This window comes from Nerophis ophidion, linkage group LG07 (assembly GCF_033978795.1).
Source record: "Nerophis ophidion isolate RoL-2023_Sa linkage group LG07, RoL_Noph_v1.0, whole genome shotgun sequence".
Taxonomy (NCBI): Eukaryota; Metazoa; Chordata; class Actinopteri; order Syngnathiformes; family Syngnathidae; genus Nerophis; species Nerophis ophidion.
Window position 1 is genome coordinate 70,865,493 of NC_084617.1, and position 27,028 is coordinate 70,892,520.

The window sequence follows — 27,028 nt, forward strand, 5'->3', positions numbered from 1 at the left end:
TGAAATCCTATGTATTAAATGAATACAGAATTGTTTTGAATCGGAAAAATATTGATTTTGAATCAAGAATCGAATCGAATCGAAAAAAATCGATATATTATCCAATCGTGGGACACCCAAAGATTCACAGCCCTAATATATATATAATATATATATATATGTATGTATGTATGTACAGTATGTATGTATGTATACAGCCGAGATAGGCTGCAGCACCCCCCACGACCCCAAAAGGGACAAGCAGTAGAAAATAGATGGCATACATACACACACACACACACATATATATGTTTATATGTACACACATGTACTTGTGTATATACACACACATATATATATATACACACACATATATATACATTTATATGTATACACATTTATATACAGCCCGAAAGGGACAAGCAGTAGAAAATTGATGGACAAATATATTATTTATATATATGTATGTATATTTTATACACGCACGACTGCCGGCCCTCTATTAGATGCAATGGTTTTCCGTATTGGGATCATGATTTCGGTCCTAACTTGTTCACTGGTCCACATATGGAAGCTACTTTTCTTTGTTGACGTCACAAGAAGGGTAGAAACACACACACACACACACACACACACACACACACACACACACACACACACACACACACACACACACACACACAGAACTGGAATGGGCTGCATGCAGGAAACATGTTTCCGTATGAATCATGTTGTCTTACTGCCTTGCAATTCCTCTGAGAGATGTTCATCAAATTATTCATGCCCACCACTATTATATCAACCAATCAATCAATGTTTTATTATATAGCCCTAAATCACTAGTGTCTCAAAGGGCTGCACAAACCACTACGACATCCTCGGTCGGCCCACATAAGGGCAAGGAAAATATAGTCAAAGTATTATTGTAATTATATTGCCTGCTACTGGCGAAGAACTTATTTCCTGTGGATTAAAAACAGGTTTCTTCCTTCCTGCCTTACACACTGAAGGCGTGCCACTGAATAATACAGGATGACAGACTCCTACATACATGAAAAATGCAAACAGCATTATGAGAGGGATAAATTATAGAAAAGTTTTCCATCCAACAACCAAACGAGGCCCACATAGTTTTGTCCAACCAGAGGCGTGTCGTTTGTGTGCAGTAAGATTGCATAAAAAGACCCACATTCTCTGCATGGTCAACACAATCGTCCCGCAGCACTTGGTCAGCAAACTGGCCCCCCTTGGATTCAGGACCCCACTATGCAACTAGGCTGCTGGACTTCCTCACAGACAGACCCCGATCTGTGAGAGTGGGCGACAACACCTCCAGTGCAATTTCCCTGAGCACCGGCTTCCCCTAGGGCAGGGGTCGGCAACCTTTACCACTCAAAGAGCCATTTCATCCTGTTTCACAAAATGAGGAAGACAAGGGAAGCCGCAACTATTCTCGCCAATATCTGCTAGTGGTCACCCAGATGACAAGAATAAGGGTATGCTATGAAGCCATTGCCTTAAACACCTTCTACAACATGTATAACCTGCTTGCCATGTTGTGAGAGGCTTCCACAGATGCACGCGCACGACTGGAAGGCATACTGGGTGACACAGAGTACACTGACGGTTATGATATAAACAACTTTAACACTCCTACTAATATGCGCCACATTGTGAACCCACACAAAAGAAGAATGACAAACACATTTCGGGAGAAAATCCTCACAGTAACACAATATAAACGCAACACAACAAATACCCAGAATCCTTTGCATCCATGAGGAGGCCTGACTATGTTATACACCCCGCGAGCACCAAACCCCGCCCACCTCAACCACGCAGGGGGGTGGGGGTTGATCACGTTCTTTCGCATCTCTTGACACTGGAGCAACTTAAATCGCATTAAATGTGGGTGGAAGGAAACGTAATATAGTTGCAAATGCATCTACAGGTTATCCATACATCTCTGTGCCATGTCTGCTTTAGCACCGCCGGTAAATAGCATGTTAGCATCGATTAGCGTAGCATGTTAACATCGATTAGCTGGCAGTCGACATCAACAAAACTCACCTTTGTGATTCCGTTGACTTTATCGTTGCAAATGCGTCTGCAGGTTATCCATACATCTCTGTGCCATGTCTGCCTTAGCACCGCCGGTAAATAGCATGTTAGCATCGATTAGCATAGCATGTTAGCATCGATTAGCTGGCAGTCACGCCGCAACCAAATATGTCTGATTAGCACTTAAGTCAACATCAACAAAACTCACCTTTGTGATTTCGTTGAATTTATCGTTACAAATGCATCTGCAGGTTATCCATACATCTCTGTGCCATGTCTGTCATCGCCGGTAAAATGTGGAGACACTTTGGTACATTCAATGGGGGTCTGGCGGCAGACACTTTGGCATCTTCGGGCCAGTGGTGCAACTTGAATCCCTCCCTGTTAGTGTTGTTACACCCTCCGACAACACACCGACGAGGCATGATGTCTCCAAGGTTCCAAAAAATAGTCGAAAAAACCCGGTGTTTGTAATGTGTTGAAAATGAAAATGGCGGCTGTATTACCTCGGAGACGTCACGTTCTGACGTCATTGCCACAGAGCGATAAACAGAAAGGCGTTTAATTCGCCAAAATTCACCCATTTAGAGTTCGGAAATCGGTTAAAAAAATACATGGTCTTTTTTCTGCACCATCAAGGTATATATTGACGCTTGCATAGGTCTGGTGATAATGTTCCCCTTTAATAGATTTCATCAGTGTTTGAACTTGACAGACTAAGTCACCAACTCGTGGTTCTTTGTTTGGGTATTGATTCTTGCGGAATGCTACGTGGGAATAGAATGACATTGGAGTTCTGAAGAAGAGTCACCATTGTGCTTCTCTACTTCCGCAAACATCGCGATATTTGGCTATATGATAATTGTTAACATACCTCATTTTTGTTAAGTCCTTGATATCTTTCCCATTAGGTGACACTTTCTGCGACCGCTGTGTTGCCACATTTGAAAGACGAGATCTTGCGTAGGACACTTCCAAAACAAAAGCTTCACTCTGCTTGGAGCCAGCAAAGGGTCCTTCCACTGGACCAGGACGTTGACTGGAGATGTGACGTCTCCAACCCCTGGCGAAGTAAACAAGTATTTACAAACACCGTCGTTATTTTCGAGGGAATAAAATGACATTGGAGTTCTGAAGAAGAGTCACCATTGTGCTTCTCTACTTCCGCCAGGCAGACAGACAACATCCACAGACTTGAAACGGGACGCAGATTTAAGCCAAAGAGGGCAGCTGGCAGAAAGACGACCCAACAGTCGAAGAAGGACCAGAGACACGGCGGGCCTGTGCTCAGCGGAACTCTGAGATCCACTTGCTTTGCATCTGTGAGCACGACTTCATGACTTTCACCTGCCAACACAACGACACACAAACAAACGATTAAATCAGTCTTCAGTTGTCGCACATTGCCAGGCTGGATAACTGGATAACTTGTGTCAAAACAAGCGGTTGTCGACATAAGGGTTGGGGACGTCTCTACGCTGCTGATCCGCTTGAGATGGTTTCCTGTGGACGGGACTCTCGCTGCGGTCTTGGATCCGCTTGAACTGAACTCTCGCGGCTGTGTTGGAGCCACTATGGATTGAACTTTCACAGTATCATGTTAGACCCGCTCGACATCCATTGCTTTCGGTCCCCTAGAGGGGGGGGGTTGCCCACATCAGAGGTCCTCTCCAAGGTTTCTCATAGTCAGCATTGTCACTGGCGTCCCACTGGATGTGAATTCTCCTTGTCCACTGGGTGTGAGTTTTCCTTGCCCTTTTGTGGGTTCTTCCGAGGATGTTGTAGTCGTAATGATTTGTGCAGTCCTTTGAGACATTTGTGATTTGGGGCTATATAAATAAACATTGATTGATTGATTGATAAGCAAAACTAAGAAGCAATCAGATAATCCATGTGTGCAGCTGGTTTTATTCCTGCCTAATGTTGCACACTGATTAGCGAAAACAAAGTTTGGTCTTTAATAGATGAACTAAAGTAACAATATGAAAGCACTGCTTCATGCAGACGAGGGACGGGGGCACAGTGGGCGGGGCAGCGACAAGCCTGAGACCTCGATGTAATATCAATGCTCTGCAGAACTTTGTTGTAGAAGGTTCTGCAAAACAGTGACATCATATTGAATAAGTGGAAGAAAAAAAAATCAGGATGCTTTATAATTGTCCATTCTTAACACGTACAAGACATACAAACCCTGTTTCCATATGAGTTGGGAAATTGTGTTCGATGTAAATAGAAACAGAATACAATGATTTGCAAATCATTTTCAACCCATATTCAGTTGAATATGCTACAAAGACAACATATTTGATGTTCAAACTCATAAACAATTTTTTTTTGTGCAAATAATCATTAACTTTAGAATTTGATGCCAGCAACACGTGACAAAGAAGTTGGGAAAGGTGGCAATACATACTGATAAAGTTGAGAGAATGCTCATCAAACACTTATTTGGAACATCCCACAGGTGTGCAGGCTAATTGGGAACAGGTGGGTGCCATGATTGGGTATAAAAACAGCTTCCCAAAAAATGTTAAGTAAGTCACAAACAAGGATGGGGCGAGGGTCACCAATTTGTAAGCAGATTGTCAAACAGTTTTAGAACATTTCTCAACGAGCTATTGCAAGGAATTTAGGGATTTTACCATCTACGGTCCGTAAAATCATCAAAAAGATCAGAGAATCTGGAGAAATCACTGCACGTAAGCGATATTACAGACTTTTGATCCCTCAGGCGGGTACTGCCTCAAAAACCGTCATCGGTGTGTAAAGGATATCACCACATGGGCTCAGGAACACTTCAGAAAACCACTGTCGGTAACTACGGTTGGTCGCTACATCCGTAAGTAATTTGTAAGTAATTTGAAATAGTTCATATCACAAAATGAAAATGAAAACAATTCAGTCACGTAAATTTAGTGTAAAAAAAACCCCCAACTTTTATAGGGACGGCGTGATGCAGTGGGAGAGTAGCCGTGCGCAGCCCGAGGGTCCTTGGTTCAATCCCCACCTAGTACCAACCTCGTCACGTCCGTTGTGTCCTGAGCAAGACTCTTCACCCTTGCTCCTGATGGGTGCTGAGTAGCGCCTTGCATGGCAGCTCCCTCCATCAATGTCTGAATGTGTGTGTGAATGAGTAAATGTGGAAGTAGTGTCAAAGCGCTTTGAGTACCTTGAAGGTAGAAAAGCGCAATACAAGTACAACCCATAAGTGCAAGTTAAAACTCTACTATGCAAAGCCAAACCCATTTATCAACAATATCCTTGGCTGGGCCCGAGCTCACCTAAGATGGACTGATGCAAAGTGGAAAGGTTTTCTGTGGTCTGACGAGTCCACATCTCAAATTATATTTGGAAACAGAGGACGTGGTGTCCTCCAGAACAAAAAGGAAAATAACCATTCGGATTGTTATAGGCGCAAAGTTGAAAAGCCAGCATCTGTGATGGTATGGGGGTGTATTAGTGCCCAAGGCATGGGTAACTTACACATCTGTGAAGGCACCATTAATGCTGAATGGTCCATACAGGTTTTGGAACAACATATGTTGTAATCCAAGCAACTTTATCATGGACGCCCCTGCTTATTTCAGCAAGACAAGTGTTACAACAGTGTGGCTTCGTAAAAAAAGAGTGCAGGTACTTTCCTGGCCCGCCTGCAGTCCAGACCTGTCTCCCATCGAAAATGTGTGGCGCATTATGAAGCATAAAATACGACAGCGGAGACCCCGGACTGTTGAAGGACTGAAGCTCTACATAAAACAAGAATGGGAAAGAATTCCACTTTCAAAGCTTCAACAATTAGTTTCCTCAGTTCCCAAACATGTATTGAGTGTTGTTAAAAGAAAAGGTGATGTAACACAGTGGTGAACATGCCCTTTCCCAACTACTTTGTCACGTGTTGCAGCCATGAAATTCTAAGTTAATTATTATTTGCAAAAAAAAAACAATTTTATGAGTTTGAACATCAAATATGTTGTCTTTGTAGTGCATTCAACTGAATATGGGTTGAAAAGGATTTGCAAATCATTGTATTCCGTTTATATTTATATTAAACACAATTTCCCAACTCATATGGAAACGGGGTTTGTATAAGAACTGAAATTACATTTTGGGCACAGTCCCACTAAGAGCAGGCTTACGTTACAGGGAGACAAGAACAGGGTAGCTAACGGATCAGCCACTTACAGCGCTCCTTAAAACAGATGGGAAAAGGTGATATTGGGGAAGGGGGGAAGAGTAAAAAAAAATATCAGTCAAAGGCTGGACCCTCAAGAGGGGGTCCAGACTGAGTACAAGGAAAACATTTTTTTTTTCCATACCACACATAAACATCCATCCATCCATCCATTTTCTACCGCTTTATAATCACAACAACTCGCAACTGGCTGCCCTGATGAAACCATTGCTGTGGGGTACGTGAGAGATTCCTAGGATAAATGGAGAATCATGTGCCTCTCTGTCCTTTCCATGAAGGACATGGAAGACATCTACCTATTTGGAACCGTGACCGCGGGGCACCTGCTGATTGGGGTGGTGGGCATCGCTCCGGTGTATCATCAAATTTGTAAGATGATGGCAGCCACTCAAGGGGGCCCAAAGGCTGTTTGTCGCAATGGAAGGATTGGGCCGGGCTATGGGATCACAGACTGGGGCGATTTCTGAAATGAATCACAAGATGGATCACATCATGGAAAAGCTAGTTGAAAGGGAAAAATTAGAAACCAGGGCCAGCATGTACGAATAAAACAGACAAGCCTGCTCACAGAAAATCAAAAATACTAATCTAAGATTTGACTCCCTCGAATTGCCTTGACGCTGCAACAACAGGAGCAGGCTGTTCTGAAAACATCCCCGCTTACACCTCAATGATGGAGGCTTTTGACCTCCCTCCCTGCTCAACGACACCTGGAGTCTAACTTTTGCTTGCATGCAGAACGGTCCCAGGCCTATGGACACTACATCAACACATCTAAGACAATGGGCATATACACACACACACAAACACACACACCCCACGCCTTCACCACCGCTTGATTCCCCTGCAGGATGATTGACGGCTGGGAGCGCTTCATAGCAGCAGTCCACCTCCAGGGAACCAACCCCACGCTCCCCTCTGCTGTGAGTTGTGATTAAATATAACATGTTTATGTGTGCATGGCATAGAGGTTTTTTCCCCCCTTAGGAGCCCAGTCTAGATTGTATTTTTTTACCCATTTTCCTCCCCAGCGTTTTAAATTTTTCACAGCTTTTACGGGGCGCCTCGTGGCGAACCATCAATGTTCCTGTTCTGTAATCCTGTACACTGTTTGTTTGTCTAATCTTGAACGGGTTTGTGCTGAAAACATAGTTCCGTTGTACTTGTGCAATGACGATAAAGAACGATCCTATCCTAAAGTTCCGTTGGAGTTTGTTTTGAAGGTTACAGAGCACATCGATCTATCTACCATCCATCTGGTGTGTGATGCCGGTCAAAACAAACACTGTGATAAATATTTTTGTATTTATTATAACGCGATAAAAATTGTTTAGTAATCACATGCCTTAACATTCAAAGCCCCATCCATCCATCCATCCATTTTCTACCGCTTATTCCCTTTCGGGGACGCAGGGGGCGCTGGCGCCTATCTCAGCTACAATCAGGCGGAAGGCAGCGTACACCCTGGACAAGTCGCCACCTCATCGCAGGGCCAACACATATAGACAGACAACATTCACACTCACATTCACACACTAGGGCCAATTTAGTGTTGCCAATCAACCTATCCCCAATGAAAATAAAAATATAAATGAAAAGTATTAAAATAATGATTTTAACAACAAAACAATTGGAGTATATAATTTCATATTTGTTGCAACATTAGATAACATTTAAAAATATATAAAATTGCATGCAGAACATGTATTTTTTCTGCCAAAATGGAAAGTACACCATTAGTGTTTTACACTATTCAAGTCTATTTTTATTTAATTTTCAACCTTTTAATAAGGAACATTCATGCTCGCTAGGGCTTGGAATCTTTGGGTGTCCCACGATTCGATTCAATATCGATTCTTGGGATTCGATTTATATATCGATTTTTTTCGATTCAACGCGATTCTCGATTCAAAAACAATATATTTCCGATTCTGCATTCATTCAATAAATAGGATTTCAGCAGGATCTACCCCAGTCTGCTGACATGGTAACAGAGTAGTAGATTTTTGTAAAAAGCTTTTATAATTGTAAAAGGACAATGTTTTATCAACTGATTGCAATAATGTAAATTTGTTTTTACTTTTAAACGAACCAAAAATATGACTTATTTTATCTTTGTGAAAACATTGGACACAGTGTGTTGTCAAGCTTATGAGATGCCATGCAAGTGTAAGCCACTATTGTTCTTTTTATTATTGTTATAAATGTTTAATGATAATGTCAATGAGGGATTTTTAATCACTGCTATGCTGAAATTATAACTAATATTGATACTGTTGAAAATACTCTTTTTTTGTTTCACTACTTTTGGTTTGTTCTGTGTTGTGTTTGTGTCTCCTCTCAATTGCTCTGTTTATTGGAGTTCTGAGTGTTGCTGGGTCAGGTTTGGTTTTGGATTTGGATTGTTATGGTATTGCTGTGTATTGGGGTTTTTTGGATTGTGTGAATTGTGAATTATATTCATATAGCGCTTTTCTCTAGTGACTCAAAGCGCTTTACATAGTGAAACCCAATATCTAAGTTACATTTAAACCAGTGTGGGTGGCACTGGGAGCAGGTGGGTAAAGTGTCTTGCCCAAGGACACAACGGCAGTGACTAGGATGGCGGAAGCGGGAATCGAACCTGCAACCCTCAAGTAAAATCATGGGTACAAGCGGACGAAATGAGTTTCCTCCGCCGGGTGAGAAGCTCTGCCATCCGGGAGGAGCTCAAAGTAAAGCCACTGCTCCTCCACCTGGAGAGGAGCCAGATGAGGTGGTTCGGGCATCTGGTCAGGATGCCACCCGAATGCCTCCCTAGGGAGGTGTTTCGGCCACGTCCAACCGGTAGGAGGCCACGGGGAAGACCCAGGACACTTTGGGAAGACTATGTCTCCCGGCTGGCCTGGGAACGCCTCGGGATCCCCCGGGAAGAGCTAGACGAAGTGGCTGGGGAGAGGGAAGTCTGGGCTTCCCTGCTTAGGCTGCTGCCCCCGTGACCCGACCTCGGATTGATTTAAAAAAAAAAAAGAGAGAATCGATTCTGAATCGCACAAGGTGAGAATCGCGATTCGTATTCGAATCGATTTTTCCCCACACCCCTAATGCTCACCCTCATTTTCCTTCTCGGCTCCACCTTTGACGGCCTTTGGCAGCTTGGTTTCGGACAGCAGCGTGACGACGCTCTCCCACACAAGACATTTGTGTCGGGAAAAAGCCGACAGACGGACATCCACTTCCACGCCTGCATCCACAAGTCTGTACAGCAGGACTTGAACCTGGAGCATGAAAGGACCTTTTTTCAGCTCATCCACTGGTTGCCGGGTTCTGATGCTCTGACGCACACAACGCAGACCTGAAGTGGGAGAACACAGTGTGATGAAACCCTTGGGTGTGTTTGTAGCAACATCAGGCACTAAAGCAGCGGCCCCATACTGAAAAATGATAATTTTATGTGTTTTGCGTTTTGTAAACCAACCCTGTATCAATCAATCAATCAATCAATCAATGATTATTTATATAGCCCTAAATCACAAATGTCTCAAAGGACTGTACAAACCACTACGACATCCTCGGAAGAACCCACATAAGGGCAAGGAAAACTCACACCCAGTGGGACGCCAGTGACAATGATGACTATGAGAAACCTTGGAGAGGACCTCAGAAGTGGGCAACCCCCCCCCCCCCCCCCCCCCCCCACCCCTCTAGGGGACCGAAAGCAATGGATGTCGAGCGGGTCTAACATGATACTGTGAAAGTTCAATCCATAGTGGCTCCAACACAGCCGCGAGAGTTCAGTTCAAAGCGGATCCAAGACAGCAGCGAGAGTCCAGTCCACAGGAAACCATCCCAAGCGGAGTCGGATCAGCAGCGTAGAGATGTCCCCAACCGATACACAGGCGAGCGGTCCATCCTGGGTCTCGACTCTGGACAGCCAGTACTTCATCCATGGTCATCGGACCGGACCCCCTCCACAAGGGAGGGGGGGACAGAGGAGAATAAGAAAAGAAGCGGCAGATCAACTGGTCTAAAAAGGAGATCTATGTAAAGGCTAGAGTATACAAATGAGTTTTAAGGTGAGACTTAAATGCTTCTACTGAGGTGGCATCTCGAACTGTTACCGGGAGGGCATTCCAGAGTACTGGAGCCCGAACGGAAAACGCTCTATAGCCCGCAGACTTTTTTGGGGCTTTAGGAATCACTAATAAGATGGAGTCTTTTGAACGCAGATTTCTTGCCGGGACATATGGTACAATACAATCGGCAAGATAGGATGGAGCTAGACCGTGTAGTATTTTATACGTAAGTAGTAAAACCTTAAAGTCACATCTTAAGTGCACAGGAAGCCAGTGCAGGTGAGCCAGTACAGGCGTAATGTGATCAAACTTTCTTGTTCTTGTCAAAAGTCTAGCAGCCGCATTTTGTACCAACTGTAATCTTTTAATGCTAGACATGGGGAGACCCGAAAATAGTAAGTTACAGTAATCGAGACGATCAGTGTCAGAGCTTGGTCCGCATCGCCAGCAGTAAGTCAGGCCCGTTTCCAGTGAGGGTTGGACTCCGCCAAGGCTGCCCTTTGTCACCGATTCTGTTCATAACTTTTATGGACAGAATTTCTAGGCGCAGTCAAGGCGTTTAGGGGATCTGGTTTGATGGCTGATAGCTTCATCTGGCCAGGATGAAGCTATCAGCTTCATCCTGGCCAGATGCCCTCTCACTGGATCGGTTCGCAGCAGAGTGTGAAGCGACTACGATGAGAATCAGCACCTCCAAGTCCGAGTCCATGGTTCTCGCCCGGAAAAGGGTAGAGTGCCATCTCCGGGTTGTGGAGGAGATTTTGCCCCAAGTGGAGGAGTTCAAGTACCTCGGAATCTCGTTCACGAGTGAGGGGAAAAGTGGATCGTGAGATCGACAGGTGCGGCGTCTTCAGTAATGCGGACACTGTATCGATCCTCTGTGGTGAAGAAGGAGCTGAGCCGGAAGGCAAAGCTCTCAATTTACCGGTCGATCTACGTTCCCATCCTCACCTATGGTCATGAGCTTTGGGTTATGACTATAAAGGACAAAATCATGGGTACAAGCGGACGAAATGAGTTTCCTCCGCCGGGTGGCGGGTCCTTCCTTTAGAGATAGGGTGAGAAGCTCTGTCATCCGGGAGGAGCTCAAAGTAAAACCACTGCTCCTCCACATGGAGAGGAGCCAGATGAGGTTTTTCGGGCATGTGGTCAGGATGCCACCCGAACACCTCCCTAGGGAGGTGTTTCGGGCAAGGGTAAGACCCAGGACACTTTGGGAAGACTAAGTCTCCCGGCTGGCCTGGGAATGCCTCGGGATTCCCAAGAAGAGCTGGACGAAGTGGCTGGGGAGAGGGAAGTCTGGGCTTCCCTGCTTAGGTTGCTGCCCCCGCGACCCGACCTCGGATAAGCGGAAGAAGATGGATGTATGGAATAATTATAAAATAATATTATGTAAACATGATCATTTCAGGGAATAATGTAATACAAAATATCAATACAAGGTTTCAAGACAGAATAAACTCTCTGCTGCTGCAGCAACAGAGATACAGTCTGTAGGTCCCAAAGATATATAGATATCTAATGTATTCATACATTGTTTATGTAGGATCTATGCATGTATATATAACCTAATCATATTGTTTCTTCAACTTAAAAATAGCTGACCGTTTTGCCCCTTCTCTGGGATTATATTCTCAGTTTTGATCTCGGACGTCTGTTACTTATAGCATATGAGAATATTCTATTACTGTTAAAGTCCTACTGAAACCCACCACGCAGTCTGATAGTTTATATATCAATGATGAAACATTAACATTGCAACACATGCCAATACGGCCTTTTTAGTTTAATAAATTGCAATTTTAAATTTCCCGCGAGGTATCCTGTTGAAAACGTTGCGGAATGATGACGCGTGTTTGTGACGTTACTGGTTGGAGCGGACATTTTATCCCAGCACCACTCACGGCTAAAAGTCGTCCGATTTAATCGCATAATTACACAGTATTTTGGACATCTGTGTTGCTGAATCTTTTGCAATTTGTTCAATTAATAATGGAGACGTCAAAGAAGAATGCTGTTGGTGGAAAGCGGTGAATTGCAGCTGCCTTTAGCAACACAAACACAGCCGGTGTTTCTTTGTTTGTTGCGAAGCTTTAATATGGAACAGAGCGGTCAAGCGAACATGGTTCTCTACCACATGTCAAACGGCAGGTTTTGGTGAGAAAATTGTGGTAATAAGTTGGCTCTTACCGTAAACATTAGCGGAGCTTGTGTCGTTCTTCCTGCAGCAGCTTTCGAAGTGGCAGCTGCGACGTTCTTGGCTCCTCCGTGGCTTCCCTCTGAGACCCCGGCGGTCACCACACCCCTCCGACTTTCAGGTATTACTTTATAATCTCACTAAAAAACTAGTAACACAATAATCAGATGAGGGATTTTCCAGAATTATCCTAGTAAATGTGTCTAATAACATCTGAATCGCTCCTGCCCTGGTATTTTTCTTCTAGTCCTTCACTCTCACTTTCCTCATCCACGAATCTTTCATCCTCGCTCCAATTAATGGGGAAATTGTCGCTTTCTCGGTCAGAATCGCTCGCGCTGCTGGTGTCTATGATTGTAAACGATGTGCAGATGTGAGGAGCCCTCACACCGGTGCATCGTCCGCTACTTCCGGTACAGGCAAGGCTTTTTTATTAGCGACCTAAAGTTGCGAACTTTATCGTGGATGTTCTCTACTAAATCCTTTCAGCAAAAATATGGCAATATCGCGAAATGATCAAGCATGACACATAGAATGGACCTGCTATCCCCGTTTAAATAAGAAAATCTCATTTCAGTAGGCCTTTAAGCAAACTATGAAAAATAAAACACGCCAAAACACGTGTCCTCTATCATAGCTATACGTACGACAAAAAAAAAAGCGTGAAAATCAGTGGTATTCAGTGAGGAAAAATGAATTAAATGCGCTGACAGTTCATTGCTCCGGCCAAATGAATTGCACTGAGTGGAGCGGATCACCACTCCAAGATGGCGGCCCCGTGTCTCGTCTCGATGCTACTTATAAGATGTCTATGGTGACACCTCTGATGAAAGCTGCAGAAGCAAGATACAGGTACAAAACTTTACCTTACGACCCTATATAAATCAACCATTTATATATACACATCAGTAGGTTAAAGGCCTACTGAAATGAGATTTTCTTATTTAAACAGGGATAGCAGGTCCATTCTATGTGTCATACTTGATCATTTTGCGATATTGCCATATTTTTGCTGAAAGGATTTAGTAGAGAACATCCACGATAAAGTTTGCAACAATTGGTCGCTAATAAAAAAGCCTTGACTGTACCGGAAGTAGCAGACAATGTGCGCGTGACGTCACGGGTTGTGGAGCTCCTCACATCTGAACATTATTTACAATCATGGCCACCAGCAGCGAGAGCGATTCGGACCGAGAAAACGACGATTTCCCCATTAATTTGAGCGAGAATGACAGATTTGTGGATGAGGAAAGTTAGAGTGAAGGACTAAAAAAAAAAAAGGCGACGGCAGTGGGAGCGATTCAGATGTTATTAGACACATTTACTAGGATAATTCTGGAAAATCCCTTATCTGCATATTGTGTTACTACTGCAGTGGTTCTTAACCAGGGTTCGGTGAGTCGGCCTCAGTGGTTCGGTGGAGCCTCCACTCAAGCCACATAGTGTACATAAAAACTTCTCCCTATCGGCATATTAGGGATACGGCAACAGCAGAACCCAAACTGATTTTGCAGGTGTGTCATTTGTTACGAGTTCATGCACTGTGATGGTTTAGTTCTTTGAACAAGGTGATGTTCATGCACGGCTGTGCACCAGTAAAAGATCATATAACTTTGTCTTGAATTTGAAAAACATTTGATTTTTCACTAAAGAAGGGTTCGGTGGATGCGCATATGAAACAGGTGGGGTTCAGTACCTCCAACAAGGTTAAGAACCACTGTACTAGTGTTTTAGTGAGATTATAAAGTCATACCTGAAAGTCGGACTGCTACGGTGACCGCCAGTGTCTCTGAGGGAAGCCACATGGAGGAGCCAAGAAAGTCACAGCTGCTTTTTTGACAGCTACTGTAGGAGGACTCAAGCTCCGCTCATGTCTCCGGTAAGAGCCGACTTAATATCACAATTTTCTCACCGAAACCTGCCAGTTGACATGTGGCAGAGAAACATGTTCGCTTGATCGCTCTGTTCCATATTAAAGCTTCACAACAAACAAAGAAACGGCTGTGTTTTGGTTGCTAAAGGCAGCTGCAATCCACCGCTTTCCACCAACAGCATTCTTCTTTGACGTCTCCATTATTAATTGAACAAATTGCAAAAGATTCAGCAACGCAGATGTCCAAAATACTGTGTAATTATGCGATTAAAGCAGACGACTTTTAGCCGTGAGTGGTGCTGGGATAAAAAGTCCGCTCCAACCAATACCGTCACAAACACGTACGCGTCGACATCGTTCCGCAACGTTTTCAACAGGATACTTCGTGAGAAATTTAAAATTGCAATTTAGTAAACTAAAAAGGCCGTATTGGCATGTGTTGCAATGTTAATTTTTCACCATTGATATATAAACTATCAGACTGCGTGGTCGGTAGTAAGAACCTTTTCAACATAATAAATTTAAAAAAAAAACATACCAGCTGGGCTCAACAGGAAGTTGTCATCAGTAATGGCCATAATCATCAGTTGATGGCACATAAAGACGGGGAAACAGAGAGGGATGTCTCTGTGTTGACTGTCTGGGTAGTCCCAACCATATCCCGCGGCCTCGCAGAACCTCCTCAAAAGCAGCAAGTCCAGCCTGAAACACGGGAGACAATTAGCCCAGATGTCCATTTCCGGTCCGGGCGGAAGTAAATCGTGCTCACCTGCAGTTATTGACAGTGCAAACTACTTCCTGCTTGCATTTCTTCTTCTCGTGCAAGCAGCCTTTTCTCCGAGTCAGTGCGCGGCTCACATATCTCAGGAAAAGATACACGACACTCGGAAGTTTCTCGCACTTGAGCGTCTTTGTTTGTAGAAGTTTATGAGAGCGGCGGATGTGTGCGCACACGACGTAAAGGGCGCAAAGAGACACGGACGCTATCATAGAAGTATAAAAATGTCTCATTTTTGTGCCATTTGTGGACGGAACTACTCCCGGAAGTTAATGGTCTGAACCAATACAGCTGTCGACAATAGGGATATCAAGGATTGCGTCACTATTGGATCGATGACATCCGGATGACGTCGATATTATCTTCATTTCTTTTTTTTACGTACATTCCTCTGTCAATATTAAATGAATACTTATTTATCATTTATAATAAATATTAATAATAATATTTAATATTAGTAGAGGGTTTTCTGAATAGAAAACGCTCTATAAATGATAAATAAATAAATGGGTTGTACTTGTATAGCGCTTTTCTACCTTCAAGGTACTCAAAGCGCTTTGACACTACTTCCACATTTACCCATTCACACACTCATTCACACACTGATGGAGGGAGCTGCCATGCAAGGCGCCAACCAGCACCCATCAGGAGCAAGGGTGAAGTGTCTTGCTCAGGACACAACGGACGTGACGAGGTTGGTACTAGGTGGGATTTGAACCAGGGACCCTCGGGTTGCACACGGCCACTCTCCCACTGCGCCACGCCGTCCCTATAGTCCGAATACTTTTTTGGGGCTCTGGGAATCACTAATAAGCCGGAGTTCTTCAAACGCAGATTTCTCACTGGGACACATGGTACAATATAAGATGAAATCCACTATGTTGGTTGGTATTTTGCTTGAAAACATTTAAATGGGGCAGTATAGCTCTGTTGGTAGAGCGTTCCGGGTTCAATCCCCGCTTCCGCCATCCGAGTCACTGCCGTTGTGTCCTTGGGCAAGACACTTTACCCACCTGCTCCCGGTGCCACCCACACTGGTTTAAATGTAACTTAGATATCGGCTTTCACTGTTTAAAGTGCTTTGAGTCACTAGAGAAAAGCGCTATATAAATACAGTTTACTTCACAAATGTGTTTTATTGAAATTATTACTATGACAAACAAATTAAAAGCCAAATCACAAAAAAAAGTATAATTCCAGATCCTAAAAAGTATAGGCATTGGCAATATTATATGTAGGTGGTATCGAATCGACATCGAAATGTGCAGTAGGCCCATACTTGCCAACCCTCACGATTTTCCTGGGAGACTCCCGAATTTCAGTGCCGCTTCCAAAAATCTCCCGGGATAACCATTTTCTCAAATTTCTCCCGTTTTTCCGCCCGGACAACAATATTGGGGGGCGTGCCGGCCCAATCACATAATATCTACGGCTTTTCACACACACAAGTGAACGCAAGGCATACTTGGTCAACAGCCATACAGGTCACACTGAGGGTGGCCGTATAAACAACTTTAACACTGTTACAAATATGCGCCACACTGTGAACCCACACCAAACAAGAACGACAAACACATTTCGGGAGAACATCCGCACCGTAACACAACAGAACATATATACCCAGAACCCCTTGCAGCCCTAACTCTTCCGGAATGCTACAATACCACCAAACCCCGCCTTCACCATCTCCCGAAATCGGGGGTCTCAAGGTGGGCAAATATAAGTAGGCCTCCCCCTTGTTTAGTTACGGAAAGAGCAATGGGACAAATGAGATGCGGCGAAAAGAACACAGACCAGTTTCAATCAACTCTTTACTATTCTATTCACACAGGAAACAACTATTTTCACAATTAATTTACATTTGAAAACCAAAACGGACCGTGATACATGTCTTTGTGAAAAGCACAACAAACTAGTGCACATGCGTCACGATTAAAAAAAAAAGGCTTATTACGTGATGTTTTTGGGAGGGCAACGTTCTACATGTCAACTGCTTCCTGAGGGGATCTGCGCTGCTTTTCCAACTGGTTTTCTCATCCGAACAGCAGCAACAAAACCATGCAGACCGCATTCACTGCGATTAAAGGTACTGAAAAAGAGTTGACGGTACAAATGTTTGGGGGGATTGATTATTCTGTATCATATTTTTTTTTTCAAATGGAGCTCACCTCTCATTACGGTCCTCACGGAGCGAATCAGGTTCATCATCTGCACTTTAATGCCGGGTTCATCACCAAATCCTCCCACACTCTGGTCCACTCCCCAGCCAACTGCATGTAGAAATCAAAAGTAACACTTCCTATCACGCTTTTGCTTAAGTTTTCAGACATATTTACTTTGTTGATTATACTGCAGTGAGTGATTTAATCCATCCTTTTTTTTTTTGTCCTGTCCAGCTTCTCAGGCCAAATCACATAGTTGATGTTGATGTACACATTTACTCTACAAAAGACAAGTGTGGGATACTTCTCTTGTTGCCTTATTTGTATCTGATTTTATTGAATGTATTTATATTATTATACGGAGCAGGAGGGGATAGAAAGAGGGAAAAAAAGGAAGATAAAGAGGGGGAAATTGTGGGGACAAGAAGGGAGATTAGATAGAGAGACAACAACAGCAATAATAATAACAACAACAATAGAACAACATCAGCAAATAGGATATGTACAAATATCAGGGTCTCCCGCAGCGCTTTGTTGTTAAGGAGGAGCCACCGCCTAAACTAAAGTCTTAAAGAAAAGGAATATATATATATATAGATATATATATCTATATATATATATTTCCTTTTTTCATAAAGCCCTGTCTGTCTGAGATAAAGACAATCGTTATTGACCTACAGTTAACAACTAAGTTATTTCACTTTATTACCTTTTTCTGTGTTGAAGCAGCAAAAAAGGACATTATGTTAAATGAAGAGTTTCTGTCTCTGATAGTTGATATAATAATGTTAATGCATCATAAAGCCTACATGAACTCCATTGTGTTCAGGAATGGATAGTCTCTCCTATTGGTATTGTACTATTTTTTTCAGCTATAGTTACATGAATCATTAGTAATGTAACCGCTTAGTTTTGAATGGCAGGGTCCCTGCTATCACATGCTGATAAAAATATAACATTTACATAGTAAAAATCAACCACAGGCTTCCCAAATGCTGTAATAAATTAAGCATGATTGTAGCTGAAATAGGCACCAGTGCCCCCCGCTACCCTAAAGGGAATAAGCAGTAGAAAAATGGATGGATGGATGGCTGATGAGTTGAGCATGTGGCCCCACTTTTAACTTTTTTTCCAAACGCTTATTGCAAACGCTTACAAGTAAGTCTTTAATTTGACTTAGTCAGTATTTTTGTCTTAGTAAGTCAATATTTACTAAGTCAAAATAATGACGTACTTAGTATCTCAGGTAACTAGGACTGTTTTGTGTTTTGTTTTTACTTTACGGAAAAAATTACGAGATATTGTAGGCTTCTTCACGCGACCTTTCCCCCCTGGAGAGACACCACCTTAACTAACAAATATTTGGGGGGAAACACTGAGTATGATGGTAAAAGTGATAGCAAAGAAGCAGTTAGTGAAATAAATAACAATACAGAAATGACAATGAACATAATGACACTACAAATGGAGCAATACAAACACCAATAGACATATCACTATTGATAATGAATAACAATAATTACATCCATCATCAACAATACAATTGTTCAAATGCAACAATACATATATGTAATGATCACTTGAAATAAAAAAAGAAAACAGATAAATGGAGGAGAAGAAAGAGAAGCCAACTATATTGATCTTGTAGATTGTTATAGTAACAATAGGTTAACTTTGTCAGTGCGCCGTATGATACCCAGTTTCCCTGAGGGCGACAAAGTTAATATATGTTTGATGAAACGTGATTATATGCATGAGTGTATGTATGCATATGTATTTGTATGTGTATATGTATGTTTCTTATTTCTGTACTGTGCAATCTACTAATAAAAGTATCAATCAATCAATTCTACAGTGAATGTATATGTACATGTATGTGTATATGTATGTTTGTACAGTGAATGTATATGTACTTGTATGTGTATATGTATGTTTGTACAGTGAATGTATATGTACTTGTATGTGTATATGTATGTCTCTACAGTGAATGTATATGTACCATGAATTGATTAACGTGGACCCCGACTTAAAGAAGTTTAAAAACTTATTCGGGTGTTACCGTTTAGTGGTCAATTGTACGAAATATGTACTGTACTGTGCAATCTACACTAAAAGTATCAATCAATCAAGTACATGTACATGTATATGTATGTTTGTGCAGTGAATGTATGTTTGTACAGATAATGTATACAAACAGCATGTGTATATGTATGTTTGTACAGTGAATGTATATGTACATGTATGTGTATATGTATGTTTGTACAGTGAATGTATATGTACATGTATGTTTGTACAGTGAATGTATATGTAAATGTATGTGTATATGTTTGTACAGTGAATGTATACGTACATGTATGTGTATATGTATATTTGTACAGTGAATGTATATGTACATGTATGTGTACATGTATATTTGTACAGTGAATGTATATGTACATGTATGTGTATATGTATGTTTGTACAGTGAATGTATATATACAGTATGTGTACATGTGTATATGTATGTTTGTACAGTGAATGTATATGTACAGCATGTGTATATTTCTATTTATGTTTGTACAGTGAATGTACAGTATATATACATGTATGTGTATATGTATGTTTGTCCAGTGAATGTATATGTATGTTTGTACAGTGAATGTATATATACAGCATGTGTATATGTATGTTTGTACAGTGAATGTATATATACATGTATGTGTATATGTGTTTGTACAGTGAATGTATACGTACATGTATGTGTATATGTGTACAGTGAATGTATATGTACATGTATGTGTACATGTATATTTGTACAGTGAATGTATATGTACATGTATGTGTATATGTATGTTTGTACAGTGAATGTATCTATACAGTATGTGTACATGTGTATATGTATGTTTGTACAGTGAATGTATATGTACAGCATGTGTATATTTCTATTTATGTTTGTACAGTGAATGTACATGTATGTGTATATGTATGTTTGTCCAGTGAATGTATATGTACATGTATGTGTATATGTGTTTGTACAGTGAATGTATATGTACAGTATGTGTATATGTATGTTTGTACAGTGAATGTATATATACAGCATGTGTATATGTACATGTATGTGTATGTTTGTACAGTGAGTGTATATGTACATGTATGTGTATATGTGTGTACAGTGAATGTATATGTACATGTGTGTGTATAAGTATGTTTGTACAGTGAATGTATATGTATGTGTGTACAGTGAATGTATATGTACATGTATGTTTGTACAGTGAATGTATTTGTACATGTATGTGTATATGTATATTTGTACAGTGAATGTATATTTACAGTATGTATATATGTATGTTTGTACAGTGAATATGCGTGTGGATGTACGAACTTTGAGTGTGTAAGTAGGTACTGTATTTGTGTATGTATGTGGAAGCTTAGGTACATGTGTGTATGTATGAACACAATGTGTGTATGTGATTATCTTTTAATCCACCCTTTAAGTTCTTTTTATGGAGAGGTTGCTAACATGGCAACTAGCAAGCTGTCAACATTTGGAATGAAAGACATTTAGACAACTTACTTTTACTCAAAAACCTTTCTTCGTGTAACACCGCCACGGCATTGACGCACAAAATTGCGGCTTGAATGAGCGAGTAGAGAGTAAACGCCATGTTAGCTCCAAATGTTGGCTATCTGAGGCTATCAACCCACCTTAGTATTTATTTACGTCTGACGTAGCCTACGGTGGCCGGCGAGGTGAACAACGGGGCGGGATTTGCACTTTGAATTGCCCAAAAAATAAAAGCGTATGTAAAATTGTACTTTTTTTGTCACTGTTGTCTGTCTAATCGTAAAACATGTAGAAGTGTTGGTTGAGTACGAAGGTTGACTCCACAGCGTGTTTATAACAACATCCAGGTGATGGCTAGTATTAACGTCAACAGGGCTACCACGCATGTGCTTTACTACTGTGGCATGCTGGGTAATGGAGTTCTTATGTTACCTAGCTCATAACGTAACATTATCTACTTTATTTAACCAAATATAAAGCCTATACATATTATTTGTAGGCTTGTAGATAATTGTTCCATTTAACTACAATGTTGTCGGGGAATTATATGCATTTCTTATTAAATGAACCTGGTATTCTCAAACTATGGTACACATACTAGTAATGGTACGTCAAAGAATAAATAAATCTATGTCGAACATGTAGTTTACATATATACATTTCTCTTTTTGGGTTCAAAAAGGAGTTGGAAGAAGCCATGCTTATTTAATTATACCCCTTTTCCATTTCCTTGCAATTATATTGACACACATCTTCACTTCATGTCTTCATAATCCTTTTTAGCACCAATTTTAATGATGCTTTATGTTGCTCTCATGTTATTTATGTTCCTGTCTAATAAATGACTGTAATATTCTTTCCTACATGTTGATAATGTACTGATTACCTTGTACCTATACATATATATACATATACACATACATACATGCATATTATAGGTCTTTGCTTTATGATGTATTTTTTATTGCAAACATTTTCATGTCATATATGGTTGACTGTTCTTCTTTTGCTTCTCACTCGTTTCTATGGACAATTTTATTAATGGAGCATCAGCAAAATATTAAAGAAATTGCCAAAGGCCTCATTTGCAAACTTCCAAAACCGGTGAAGTTTGCACGTTGTGTAAATTGTAAATAAAAACAATGATTCGTAAATCCTTTTCAATTGAATATACTGCAAAGATGAGAGACTTGACGTTCAAACTAGAAAACTTTTGTTATTTTTTGCAAATATTAGCTCATTTGGAATTTGATGCCTGCAACATGTTTCAAAAAAGCTGGCACAAGCAGCAAAAAAGATTGGGAAAGTTGAGGAATGCTCATCAAACTCTTATTTGGAACATCCCACAGCTGTGCAGGCTAATTGGGAACAGGTGGGTGCCATGATTGGGTATAAAAGCAGCTTCCGTGAAATGCTCAGTCATTCACAAATAAGGACAGGGCGAGGGTCAACACTTTGTCAACAAACATGTGAGCAAATTGTCGAACAGTTTAAGAACAACATTTCTCAACGAGCAATTGCGAATAATTTAGGGATTTCCCCATCTACGGTCTGTAATGTCATCAAAAGGTTAAGAATATCTGGAGAAATCACTGCATGAAAGCTTCAAGGCTGGAAACCAACATTGATTGTCCGTTACCTTCAAAATGCAACATCAGTGTGTAAAGGATATCGCTACATGAGCTCAGGAGCACTTTAAAAAAATCACTGTCAGTAACTACAGTTTGTTTTGCCTCATCTGTAAGTGCAAGTTAAAAATACCATGCAAAGTGAAAACCATTTATCAACAACACCCAAAAACGTGGCCGGCTTTGCTGAAACCGAGCACATCTAAGCTGGACTGATGCAAAGTAGAAAAGTGTTCTGCGGTCTGACGAGCCCACATTTCAAATTGTTTTTGGAAACTGTGGACGTGGTGTCCTCTGGAACAAAGAGGAAAATACCCATCCGGATTGTTCTAACCGCAAAGTTTAAAAGCCAGCATCTGTGATGGTATGGGGGTGTATTAGTGACAAAAATATGGGTAAGTTACACATCTGTGAAGGCACCATAAATGCTTAAAGGTAAATACCGGTTTTAGAGCAACATAGGTTACCATCCAAGCAACGTTATCATGGACGCCCCTGCTTATTTTAGCAAAACATTGCCAAGCCACGTGTTACAACAGCGTGGCTTCAGAGTAAAAGAGTGCGGGTACTTTCCTGGCCCGCCTGCAGTCCAGACCTGTCTCCCATTGAAAATGTTTGGCGCATTATGAAGCCTAAAATACCACAATGGAGAGTGTGGAACAACTTAAACTGTACATCAAGCAAGAATGGGAAATAATTCCACCTGAAAAGCTTCAAAAATGAGTGTCCTCAGTTCCCAGACGTTTACAGAGTGTTGTTAAAAGGAAAGGCCATGTAACACAGTGGTAAAAATCCCCCCGTGACAACTTTTTTGCAATGTGTTGCTGTCATTAAATTTTAAGTTAATGATTATTTGCAAAAAAAAAAAATGTTTCTTAGTTGGACCATTAAATATCTTGTCTTTGCAGTCAATTCAATTGAATAGAAGTTGAAAAAGATTTGCAAATCATTGTATTCTGTTTTTATTTACCATTTACACAACGTGCCAACGTCACTGGTTTTAAAAAAAATAATAATAATAATTGCAAGAGTTATGTAAACTGTTATAAAGCTCCGGTGTAAAAGTGCAGTGAGTAAACATGAGTCAGGAGAATAGAAATCTTTATTAGTGTTTTATTAAGTCTGCATAATATGCCCCACGCCTGAGAAGCTCATGGTCAGAAAAGGAAAACTGCTCTAATAATACCCCCCCCTCTACTGGTAAAATTTGCAACATCAACTATACTGACTGCTTTGCAAAAAAGAAAACTGTTAAATACACACATACTGTACTACTATGATGCATATGTACGTATGGTCCACATTGGTTGTTGTTTCACATTCATATGTTGTAAGCCAAATATACAATTATGTAACACTTCCCCCCCCTTTTTTCCCCCACACGTCACTATCTGGAGCGCCATGGCGTGAAGGCATTTACATCGAGGATGGGGAGGGGGACACCAGCCACATACTGACAATAAGGGGAAGAGCAAGAAAGTGTTGTATTTCTATATTTCATAAGACACATTAAATACAATACACTTTAACACCAAACGTCCCAGTGAGGGGGCACATTTTTGCACTTTTCTTTAAGAACGTGATCACATTTGAAGAATTTTAAAAGCCGATGACATCTACCGGACATTAAATCTCTCGACCGAGAACAAAAACGGCCGTGTTTTCATGTTTTCAACAACAACAAAAATATGAGAAGATGAAAAGCATATTGCCGAGCCTCTGGAATCCATTGCAGAAAATTGCATTTTGTTGTTTTTTTTACAAATTATTTAGGAGAAAAAAAACATTTTTTAAAAGAGGGTACAGAACATATGGAACAAATATTTGTTTCACTGGGACAAAGAGCTGTTACTGGAAACCAATTCCAGCTGAACCGTTGGGGCTAAACCAGGGGTGTCCAAACTTTTTCCACTGAATAATCAAAGCGAGCGGGGGCCATTTATTTTAAAAACCAATACAATATATGTATAAAAAATATACATTTAGGCTTACACTCAGGCTTGAAAGGGTTTTGGTAAAAATAAAATGTTAAAAATGTGTCATTATTCAGTATTATTATTTTTTATTATTATTCAAGTTTTAAATGTGTAGATCAACATTAGGTCTATCTGTCAATATGACGTTTTTAAAGATTTATTTGTAAGCTCTTTTTTTTTCCCCAAAGAAAACCATGTTTTTTTTATTGAAAAACAAAAACAAAATATGCAATATTTGGAGCCGGAAAAAAGTCAACAACTCATAACACCATTGATTTTATTTCACTATTATTTTTTGTGCAATGACACTTAAAAACAAAACACACTGATCCAAAAGGGTCCTACTCATTAAAGTGTTAAAAAATAAATTATACTTTTTTTTTTTACTGTTTACTTTTAACACAATGGTCTCGAGATCAACTTCAGATCTATCCGTCAATTATAAGTTTTTGTGTTTGTTCGTTTTAGGCCGTTCTTTAAAAAAAAAAAAACAGCTCATTTTTTATATGGCAAACACAAAATATGCAACATTTCCCCCAAAAAATATCTCAAAGTGGAATATTTAATGTGACATAATTGGAGCCTTGAATTGGTCAATAATTCATATTTGATTTTGAGTCACAATTTTTTTTTTTAAAGAAAGAAACAGCCTGCATGGCAGCTTTGTGTTATTAGAGTAAAAATTGCAACATGTTCTTGTTACATTTCACCTGTTTGCTCTTTTATACCACTTTTTATGTTTTTAATTTTTAAAATGTGCCGTGGGGCCGTTAAAAAATGACCTGCGGGCCGCACTTTGGACACCCCTGGGCTAAACGAAGGAATAATCCAAGCCTTCCCGGTCAGTTTTTTTCAAACAGCCCCATGTTATTGAAAATATCACTTTAATAGAAAATGTGAATGACAGAAATGTTTAAGGTACATTTATATATAAAAATACATGATAATACAAAAAAGTAGCAAAAAAATTGGGATATAGGCTAAAAACCGATGATGAATACTCGCCGATACCTTCAGTTAATCCTGGGGAGACAATTCAAGGCCTCTCCTCGTGTTGTGTCATAAAGAAAACAAACTCTTGCCAACAGCGGAGACTTTCTGGTTCCTGCCCAGTGCACCTTGCACACCCAGTTTGTAAACCGGGATGCAAGGTGAGATGCAAGTCAACTTCATAGTGGACACAAATACTGCCATATAATGACAAAAAAATGATCAAACATACTGAATTTTCAGTTTGTTTGGGTTTTTTTTTTTTTTTGGATTTAGAAACAAACATTCCTATTCGTCATTTAAGTATGTCTTAGAACGACACAAATGTTAAAAAAAAAAAAAAAAAAAAAAAGGGGGAGGGGTAGGTCAAGCCTAGCAAACAGTGAGGTCGATTTCATCAAATTTTATAAAAGTTCAACTGCACGGTCACTCCCCCCTCCCCCCACCACCAAGCAGACTGACAAAACTCACGGGCCATGTTTCTCAGAGAAACAGAAAGGTCAGTGCTCGTGAAAGTTGGTGCGGGCTCTACTAGAAACTCTTTCAACACGGAGAAATATTCTAGGTTTCTTTTTGGTATTTTTCCCTCCTTCCTGGACAAAGACACTTTTCTTTTGTACCACAAAAATGATCAAATATCAATAAAGGATTTGGGGGGGGTGGAGCAATTGAACAAGGTGCATGACAAAGATGACTAACAAAGTGCCAAATTGTTTACTGAAAAATCTGTGTGTGTGTAAATGTTTAGAAGTATGTGGATCAAGGTCACAAATAGAATGAAGTACATGACAAAAATAAATTTGCTGGGTTTCCTTGATAAGACCCATTATTAGAACTGATCTTTGTATTTTTTTTTTTCTTTTTGGGGAGGGTGAGGTTCCTTGGTTACCTAGGACATACTGGAACAGCGTGCAGAAGGGGAACCCATCTGAGTCAGAACCTTGTCTAGCCACTGTAGAGGACCGTTCAAATGCAACTCGATCCAGCAAGGCGTGCTTGTAACAGTCTGCCTCCTGTCAAACAAAAACATTGAATAAATGTCCTGTAGTGTCTCGCAGGGCTGCAGTTATCAATCATTCTAGTAATCTATTGATTAGTTTGTTTGATTTAATCGGATAAAACACACTTTACAGCAGGCCTGGGCAATTATTTTGACTCGGGGGGCCACATTTAGAGAAAAAAAAGGTGTTTGGGGCCGGAATATTTATTTTTAGGAACACTAATACAAAACCTCTTAATGTCTGATTGGATGCTAAAAACGTTATGACAGACCGCCTACGTCAGGGGTGCCCACTCTTTTTCTGCAGGCAGGCTACTTTTCAATTGACCAACTCGAGGGGATCTACCTCATTTATATATATCATTTATATTTATTTATTTATGAAAGAGACATTTTTGTAAACAAGTTAAATGTGTTTAATGATAATACAAGCATGTGTAACACATATAGATGTCTTTCTTTCACAAAGACAAGAATATAAGTTGGTGTATTACCTGATTCTGATGACTTGCATTGATTGGAATCAGACAGTAATGATGATAACGCCCACATTTTCAAATGGAGGAGAAAAAAAGTTGTCCTTTCTGTACAAT

General features: G+C 40.7%; 2 protein-coding genes and 1 long non-coding RNA gene across 6 annotated transcripts in view; 1 reads left to right on the forward strand and 2 right to left on the reverse strand.

Moving 5' to 3' along the window:
* Positions 1 to 4,259, forward strand: part of LOC133556776 (uncharacterized) — a 27,677-nt gene extending 23,418 nt beyond the window's left edge. The window contains exons 3-4 of the long non-coding RNA XR_009807594.1: positions 2,952 to 3,119; positions 3,212 to 4,259. This is a non-coding gene — a long non-coding RNA (uncharacterized LOC133556776). The remainder of the gene's footprint in view (positions 1 to 2,951; positions 3,120 to 3,211) is intronic.
* Positions 1 to 15,569, reverse strand: part of si:ch211-12e13.1 (uncharacterized) — a 29,551-nt gene extending 13,982 nt beyond the window's left edge. For 3 of the 4 annotated variants that reach the window (XR_009807592.1, XR_009807591.1, XM_061907039.1), the window contains exons 1-5: positions 15,127 to 15,569; positions 14,896 to 15,059; positions 9,324 to 9,566; positions 3,187 to 3,387; positions 2,915 to 3,103 (exon numbers count right to left, since the gene is read on the reverse strand). Coding sequence is in view for 2 of the 4 variants with exons in the window: in XM_061907039.1 (XP_061763023.1) it covers positions 2,925 to 3,103; positions 3,187 to 3,387; positions 9,324 to 9,566; positions 14,896 to 15,059; positions 15,127 to 15,368 (1,029 nt within the window). In the remaining 2 variants the exon portion in view is untranslated. Of the gene's footprint in view, positions 1 to 772; positions 3,104 to 3,186; positions 3,388 to 9,323; positions 9,567 to 14,895; positions 15,060 to 15,126 lie in introns of those variants that run through there. The other variant, XM_061907038.1, reaches the window with a different exon arrangement.
* Positions 15,570 to 16,932: 1,363 nt separating this feature from the next.
* On the reverse strand, positions 16,933 to 21,029 carry LOC133556775 (immediate early response 3-interacting protein 1). The gene is made up of 3 exons (XM_061907046.1): positions 20,851 to 21,029; positions 17,304 to 17,405; positions 16,933 to 17,224 (listed from the first exon to the last, which is right to left on the reverse strand). Exons 1-3 carry the CDS (start codon positions 20,939 to 20,941, stop codon positions 17,169 to 17,171), a joined length of 249 nt encoding a protein of 82 aa, XP_061763030.1. The 5' UTR covers positions 20,942 to 21,029; the 3' UTR covers positions 16,933 to 17,168.
* Positions 21,030 to 27,028: the final 5,999 nt, after the last annotated feature.